We start from the raw sequence: 7,952 nt of genomic DNA on the forward strand, positions 1-7,952 counted from the left end.
ACATGAATTTTCTTCCATATCCTACATCAGGCCTGGCTTTTAGAACAAAGGTTTGCCCAAGGCAACGCTCAGCCCTGTTGTGTAATGCTCCTTTTGCCCAAGTGCCCCTTGCAGTGGCTGACCCTTTGTGCAGTTATCTGGGGAACGAGCCCGTACTGGGCCCTTGCTCTATTACAGCCCCATCCAGCTTCCACCTCTTGGAGAGAGAGAGCTGCATCTGAGCCCTGCCTGAGCTTTGCAGCTCCAGCGCTGGAGGGGAGGAAGGAGTTAAAGGGGCCTCAGCTGAGGTGCCAGGAAGTCTGGAAACACTTTAAGGTTGGCCTGCCCTGAGCAGCAGCAGCTCTGATTACTTGAAGCCAAGATCTGGGCTGAAAGAGGGGCCTCCCATGTCCTGGGCTCCAGGGCAGGGAGAGGAGGGCTTCAGCTAGGGCGGGAGGAGGCTCTGCCAGCCCTCCTCACCCAGCAAAAGCAGGGATTTGGGGGAGCACTGCTCCCCTTCACTGTCAGTACAGCTCGTTGCTGCCGAGCCTGGCTCCATCATGCCAGTGACCCCCAAAACCCTGGCACCCGCAGGGAGGGGTAGACAGCAACTGCAGCCAGGCTTGTTTTGTTGCAAACATTTAATACAAACCATACCCAAAACTCCCCGCCACCGCAGCTCGGCAGAGCCAGCCATGTTCCCCTTTTCCCACACGGGGAAGCAGGGGCTGCCTGGGCCCGCAGGCTTCACGCCTCCAGTGCCAGCTCCATGCCCCCTGGAAGCCCCTGCCGCAGGAGGCTACACGGGAGAGAAGAACTTGCCCACCTTCTCTGGGGCCGGCCGCTGCCTGCGTGGGGAGAGATGAGTCAGGGGTGCACAGCAAGCTCCGCGCCCCTGCTCCCCAGCCCCCCGTCCCCATAGCACTCACAAGGGCCCAGCACTAATGCCCACACAGCTCCGCAGGGTGCTGGGGAAGCAGCAGGAGCCTGGGGGGCTCAACTGGTCGGGCTTGGGCTCCAGGGAGGTGATAGGGTGGAAGAATGGCGCTGCAGGACAAGAGATAGGGGTGGTTATTGCACCTCAGCCTAGATGCAGGCACCCAGCACCCCTCAGCAGCAGCCACAGAGCAAGGAGGGGGCAGTGTCTCACCACGTTCACCCCTTGAGGCTGGCGTTGGCACCACGTTCTCCTGCTCTGGCCCCACGAAGCCTGTCCAGAAGTCAGGTGGCAGTGAGAGGAGCCGGGCCACCACCTGGGCAGAGAGGTATGGAGGATGAGGATAGTGACAACACCCGGGGTACACCCCACACCTTGGGGACCCTCTCACCTTGCACTGTCGTGGTGCATCCTCCAGTATGGCAAGTGGTGTGGGGTTGGCTGAGCTGTGTCCCACCAGTGTGGGGCCAAACACCCGGGACAGGTTGAGCACATCCATCTTGCAGTCGGGGCTGCGCGACACCCTGCAAGGGGGGACAGATGGTGTCAGCTGCCTGACCAAGGGGCCCGTCAGCCCAGCTTCCCTACTCTGGGGCATGGATGCAGGGAGAGATCCCATGCCAGGATGGGCCACGCACCTGAGCAGATGCAGCATGAGGAAGGCCAGGGTGTCCCTGTTGGCACGGGGTAGCTTGCTCACCACATGGCGCAGAGCTGTGCTACAGGCAGCATCATCTGGGATGTCTGTGGTAGCACCATGGAGCAGTGTTAGCAGAGGAATAGCTCCTTTCCACCCCCCATCTCAGGACCCGTGCTTACCGGCAGCCTGCAGGAAGGCAGGGTGGAGGCTGAAGGTGACTAGTGGCTCCTTGAGTCCCCGTAGAAAGTCCTTGAGCACCCCGCACACCACGTGGATGTCAGCCACGCTGCTGAGAGCGGGCAGCACGCCCCCAGCTCGCAGCAGCTTCTGCTTCCACTCCCGCACCAGTGCCTCTGCGCCTGGCACACGGTACAGCCCTGTCTGGGGTGCAGGGAGAGCGGCTCAGCAATGTGGGGACCACAACATCACCCCCACCACCGCACTGGGCCCTACCTCCATCAGGCCTCGTGTCTCCACCTCAGTCACACACTGTACCACCAGCGCTGGCACCAGGGGCGGCGTGGTGGGGGCAAAGTCTGCCACCACACCCTGGAGAGGACAACACCGACCTGCTCTGCATCCGCCACCCAGCAACAGGGAGGGTTGACAGGCAGGGCCCCAGCATCAACCACGTGGCAGCCCCACAGGGACAGGGCAGCCCCCCAGCACTGCTGTAACCCCCTCACCTCGCGGGGCCAAGCATGGTGACGAGGCCGGGGCACACAGGGGCTGGGGCACTGCTCCTGGCACTTGGGGTGCAGCAGCAGCTGGCACTGGTGGCACTTGACGGCAGCCTTCCCAAAGCGGATGCGGGAGCCGCACACACCGCATGGCTCAGGGCGGATCACCTGGAGAGAGGAAACAGGGTCAGGGCCCCCCCTTCTTGCAGATAACCCAGTACCACTCCTTCATGCCCCCAGACCAGCCCCACTGCCTCCATCCAGCCCATGTGCAGGTAGAGGTGGGGTGCTGCTCCCACTGCCTGGCTCCTTTCTCCATAGCAGCCAAGAGAAGGGGGGAGGTTGGGACACACACCATTTTGGAAGTGAACTGGTGCTGGAGGGGTGGAAGGCCTGGTGGAGGTGAGAGGAAGGGGGCTGGTGCTGGCTGCCCCGTGGAGCTGCTCCCTGCGTGGCTCTCCTGCACTGCAGCATGGCAGCCTGGATCCTCACTGGTGCCCCACACCGTGATTGGCTCTGCAGAGAGAGGATGCAGTGGAGGAGACCCTGAGAATCAAACTGCCCCAAGTAGCAGCAGGGATGTGGGGAGGTGTCCCACCTCCCAAGGAATCCCTGCAGATCACAGCTGCCCTGGGACACCTGCACTTGGCATGTTCAGAGGACCCCAGTACCCCCGTGGTGGGGACAAGCATCCCGCAGCAGATCCCCTCCCTCCCCTGTGGCAGCAGCACCCCGAGGCTGGTTCCACACCACCACCAAGTCCCCTCCCCAGCCCTTCCCATGACCTGCACGTATGGAGGCACGATGTCCCTGGCGAGAGCGGCGGCGTGGCAGCAGAGCTGCAGGTGGGAGGCTGCCCGCAGGGTGTGGGACCTCGGAAGCAGGGGGGACAGTCGCCTGCAGAGATGAGGGTCAGTGCCAACATGCCCAGATGCAGCCCACAGTGCTCCAGCATCTCCCTATCAACTCTGCTCCACCTGCTTCCCATCCCCACAGTCCAGCACAGCCAAGAATGCTGTCCCCACTGTGACCACAGTGAAGGGCACAGGCACCCGGAGGAGACGGCTGAGCACCTGCAGACCTGCAAGACTGAAGGCTGCAGCATTGCTTTCTGGCACCAGGGCAGCCCATGTACCCCAGCCCTGCCCAGGTCACACTGGCATCCCTACTCACAGCGTTGAGGGGTGCCACAGAAGAACGGTGCCGCTTTGCCATCACCACAGGGCCAACCTGAGGGGCCAGGGATGCACGCTGGGGACAAAGAAGCCTGGGTGAAAGGAAGGCACACAATCTGCCCCCCACCCCTCAGCACCCAAGCCAATTGGTCTGAGCCCCACAAAAGGTTCTGATCTTCCCATGTCCCCCAGCAGTGCCTGCCCCATACCAGGCACCATGGGGATCTAGGCCCCCTGCCTGGGTCAGGGCCAGCCCTGGGGCTGGGGGAAGGCAGGCCAGGCATGCAATGCAGAGGTGCGAGCAGAGTGAGGTGCAGGATGCCTGCACATGAGGATGAATTATTGAGGAGCCCAGCTGGGCCACAGTGGAGGGTAATGGAGTTTCTATTGATTGCAGGAGGTTTGCTGAGAAACCAGCAAATGCTCCCAGCCCAGCATCAATAAATTAAACCCCCTGCCAGGCTCCTTGTGGTCTCCTGTGCTGGGATGGAGAAGTACCTGGGTGCCCTGACCCCATAGGGCCCAGCGCCAGCACCTCAGCCTGGGCCGCATGGGCATCCTGGGACCTCTATGGGCATCAGGTCCCACAGGAACAGCGCAAGAGAGCGGAGCTGACCTAGGGGATCCTCACTAATAGAGGGGCACAGTCACCACCTCAACACCAGCCCCCGGGGCTGCCACATCCTAGCATTTCCCTCCTACCTGCCTCTCCTGGGATTTGCGCTTCAGGGTCCTCACCACTGTTGTCATATCAACATCCTGAAAGGCAGAGGGAAGGCTGGGGGCTGTCAGGGCTGCACAGGGCCAGAAAAACCCCCAACATCCACCCGTGGCTCCAACAGCCACCTGGGACAGCCCACCCCAACCATGGCAATGCAAGGGGGCTGCCCCACTGCAGGAGTGGGGCAAAACCACCAGCTCACTGCTGGGGAGAAGCTGAACCCCAGGACTTTCAGGGGGTCATTCCTTACCACATCATCCTCGGTGCGGTCATAACTGATGTCTGAGTGGGACAAGAGAGACTGGCACGATTCATCCACTGCAGATGACCTACGGAGTGAGCTGGTGATCAACCAGGCCAGGGTAACCCTCACGGTCCCCCAGCAAGCATCTGTTCACACAGCCACTCCTGGGAGCCCATGGCTGATGCCCCTGCAGAGCTCCAGCACCCTAGCGGCCAGCCAGCCCCTGGAGCCCTGCAGAAGGGAAGGGGAGAGGGACACAGCCATGCCCAGGGATGCCCGCGAGGCTGGGGCAAGGACTACTAGCCCTACTCACCTCCTGCCCGGTGCCAGGGTGGCCCCGAGGCGCCAGCCAGCCAGGGCACTGAGAACAGAGCACTGCTCCCCGCTCAGCGCCTTGCTGACCCCCGGCTCCCCCATCAGGGACTCGAAGACCAGCTGAAGTTTGCGCTCCTGCAAGCGAAAGGGGGCGCTGATGAATAGGCTGGGGCGCCTGCAGCCAGCTCCACGGGGTACCCCTGCACCCACGCCTCCGACCTGCTTCTCCAGCTCAGCCTCTGCCCGGAACCGCTTCTTCATCTCCACTTCCACCTGGCTGCGGGCGTGCTTGAGCTTCACCTCCAGCGCTGCCCGCTCGGCCTCCACACGAGCCAGCTGCTCGCGGGCCCGACGCCCGTCCTGCTCCAGGCGGCAGCATCTCTGGCGCGTCGCCTCGAAGTGCCGAGCAATCTGGACGTAGTCTAGGGGCAACACAAACGGGTGGCCAGCCGGGATGGGCGCCAACCCTCAGCTCTCCCAGCCCTCACTCGCAGCAGAGCCAAAGGTCCCGGAGCGCCTAAGGCCGAGAGGCTGCACGCACCCACCTTCCTCTAAGCTACCGCTGACCTCCAGCAACGGCAGCACCCGCTCCAGCCGGGCAAGGAGCCGGGCCAGGAGCCACCCGCAGCGCTGCAGCAGCATCCCGCCGGCTGGGACGGGGAGAGAGCCCCGCAGCCAGCCAGGGCAGCCCCCGCTTCGCGGGGAGCCTCCCGGAGCTCGGCCCTCCACGTTCGCCGCCGGGATCCGCTGTACGGCCCCGGGTACGGCGCAAACTCCGAGAGTAAGGGGCCCCTGGCCTGCCTATGTGGGCCGGGGGCCGGGGTGGAGCCCGTCCCTGCCCCGCCTCCAGCCGCCAGTGGGGCCCGAACCGCCGCCCCGACGGCTGCTGGTGCAGGAGGGCTTTCCCGGGAGCCCTGGTGCCTGGGTGCCCCGGGGTACGGGGTGGCAGTGCTGGCTGCAAGCAAAGTGGGGGTGCTGGGTTAGGGTCGCTTTTGCGGGTGGGTTGCTCTGGTACGTGGGTAGGGGTACCTGAAGAGAGCACTAGAGGGATGCAAGCGCTGCGGGTGCGGGGTGCTCTAGGGGTGCAGGGAGCATCGGGTGCTGGATGCGCTGGGGCGGGCAGAGGTGCGGGAGGGGGCTGGCTCCCGGCACCGCTTCCCGAGAGCAGGAGGAGCCGGTGTCCTTGTCCGCTGTGCCCCGCAGACAGAGCGGCTGCGTGTGGCGGTGGCGACCGCCAGCCCTGGGGCTCCCGGCCGGGCCGTGTCCTGCAGATGGAGCCACCTCCCCGCCTCAACGCCCTGGCCCTGCCCGGCACTGCCAGGGGGCTCCGCACCCCGCGGTGCGCGGCCCAGGCGCTCCCGGCGCAGTCCCCAGCTCCTGCTGGCTCCGCGTTCTGGCGGGGGCTCCAGGCGGGGTTGCGGGGGGCGCTGGTGAAGCAGCAGCTCCCCCTCCTTGGTGCCTGCCCCGACCTGCTGCGAATACCGGGAATAGCATCGGGGCTGGCGGCAGGGCTGGGCCTGCAAGCCCCTGCACACACACACGCACTTATAAATGCTCGTAGGCCCCTCACCTGCTTCCACACCTCCCCGGCTGCCTCTGACCTGGAGAAGGGATTTTGCACACTGCGGGTGCCCCCAGCACCCCCGTGCCTCTCTGGTGCACCATAGGTTCAACAGCCTCTTCTCCCCATGCCAGTACCGCACAGGGCCCAAGGCAGTGACAAGTGAGGAGCATGGGGGAGCACCCCCACACCTCAGAAATGCGTCTGAGGCACTTGGTGAGCAAATAGCCTGTGTTCATCCTGGGCTATAGGGTGCAGACAGCGCAGACCCCACAAGGACTGAACCTCATCAGGGTCACTGTGGGACACTGCCTTGATGGGGTGCTGCTGCCCCAGACAGTCCCAAGGCAGAGCGCCCCTTAGGGACAGTGCCTGGGCAGAGGGCTGGGAAATGCTGGCAGCACCCCAGCACGGCTGAGCTCCATGCCGTGCCAGCGCATGGAGAGCAAAGGGTTTTTCTCAGAGAAGCTCCTTCCTCCCAAGTTTGAATATGAGTCAGGTTTTGGAGCGACTTTAATTACAGCTGGATCAATAGTCTCAGCATGGCCAAGGAAAATCCAATCACAGCCCTGGGGGCCTGCACGCTCAGCCCTTCGCTGCCTGCTCAGCTCTCTGCTGCCTTCCTCCAGAGAGGCTCCCCATCTGCGGGTGCTCCCCAGCACCTGCCAGCTCCAGGATGTGTGACCCTGTTCTGCACATGGAGCCAGCACTCCACTTGCTCAGCCCTAGCAAGGATCATGCACACCCCAGGGCAGGGCAGCAGGTGGAGATGCCCCACCTGGGGCTGGGGGACCCCTCACACCCCTGAGCCCCTTCCTGATGCACAGAGCAGGTCTGTGGTCCCCAGATCCATCCTGCACCGTCGGCACAAGCCCGGGACTCCCCAGGAGGGCAGAGCAGCCCCGGTAGTGCTCAGGCAGCCCCTCGCGTGCCCAGGGATGTGAGGGGGGCACTTGTCACCCTCCCCATGCCCCCCTCCACCTGCTTCCCCCACCCCACAAGCCACCCCGGCTTGGCCAGGCGCTGCATAAATAGCTGTTTGTGTCTCCGCTTGGCCCCTGCGTGGGAAATAATATCGGCTGATGGAACATAATGCCCTGCTTCACATGTTCAATTTTATCATTTTCTGAGGCAGGCAATCTTCGTTTAAAGCTGAATGGGCTGGGGAATGTTAATGAAGCGCCAGCGCTGCTCTGCACCGCGCTTTATCTCTTTGAGAATAATTTGGGTGAGCTTGGAAATAGAGTTCCCAATCCCAATTCAAGTGGCAGCAGCACCGTGTGCCGATAAAAGTGTAATTCCTGGCCAGCGTATGGCCCTGAATACATGACAATTTAACCCTTGGATCCCTGCTGGGATGGTGCTGTCCACAGCTCCCTGCCTACCTGCATCAGTCGTGGCTGCTCTATGTGTCCAGCACCAGCCTGGATGCTCAGCCTGGGCAGGATGGGGTCTTTCGCTCTTGCTCACCCTGGCCGTGGTGCAAGGCATGCAGTCTGGGGAGGAGAGATAAGAGGGCAGGCTCAGAGCTGGAGGAAATCAGTCTCCCTGGACAGACAGGACCCCACAGGCGGGTCTGCAGCACTGCCAGCCCTCAGGCTGCCCGGGGAAGGGGGCTCTGCTGAGACAGGGGTGCCCCAGGCCCAGGGATGTCCAGGCACTGGGGTCAGGAGGGATGGGGAGAGGGAAGGGGGTAGGGG

General features: G+C 63.5%; 1 protein-coding gene across 1 annotated transcript; it reads right to left on the minus strand.

The window, feature by feature from the left end:
- Positions 1 to 602: 602 nt before the first annotated feature.
- LOC136011235 (rac GTPase-activating protein 1-like) lies at positions 603 to 5,454 on the minus strand. Its single transcript, XM_065672862.1, has 16 exons — positions 5,237 to 5,454; positions 4,911 to 5,113; positions 4,690 to 4,826; positions 4,383 to 4,461; positions 4,114 to 4,170; positions 3,410 to 3,487; positions 3,022 to 3,133; positions 2,592 to 2,752; positions 2,243 to 2,404; positions 2,010 to 2,105; positions 1,736 to 1,937; positions 1,555 to 1,660; positions 1,308 to 1,440; positions 1,130 to 1,232; positions 909 to 1,026; positions 603 to 827 (listed from the first exon to the last, which is right to left on the minus strand). Exons 1-16 carry the CDS (start codon positions 5,331 to 5,333, stop codon positions 779 to 781), a joined length of 1,893 nt encoding a protein of 630 aa, XP_065528934.1. The 5' UTR covers positions 5,334 to 5,454; the 3' UTR covers positions 603 to 778.
- Positions 5,455 to 7,952: the final 2,498 nt, after the last annotated feature.

Source organism: Lathamus discolor, chromosome 3 (genome assembly GCF_037157495.1).
Source record: "Lathamus discolor isolate bLatDis1 chromosome 3, bLatDis1.hap1, whole genome shotgun sequence".
Taxonomy (NCBI): domain Eukaryota; kingdom Metazoa; phylum Chordata; class Aves; order Psittaciformes; family Psittacidae; genus Lathamus; species Lathamus discolor.

Excerpts from the sequence above, each read along its gene's own strand:
- LOC136011235 (XM_065672862.1), bottom strand. The coding sequence starts at position 5,333 with ATGCTGCTGCAGCGCTGCGGGTGGCTCCTGGCCCGGCTCCTTGCCCGG. Across the intron at positions 2,106-2,242 it reads ACCATGCTTGGCCCCGCGAG|GGTGTGGTGGCAGACTTTGC; the intron begins GTGAGGGGGTTA and ends TGTCCTCTCCAG. Across the intron at positions 1,027-1,129 it reads AGCCTCAAGGGGTGAACGTG|CGCCATTCTTCCACCCTATC; the intron begins GTGAGACACTGC and ends CTTGTCCTGCAG.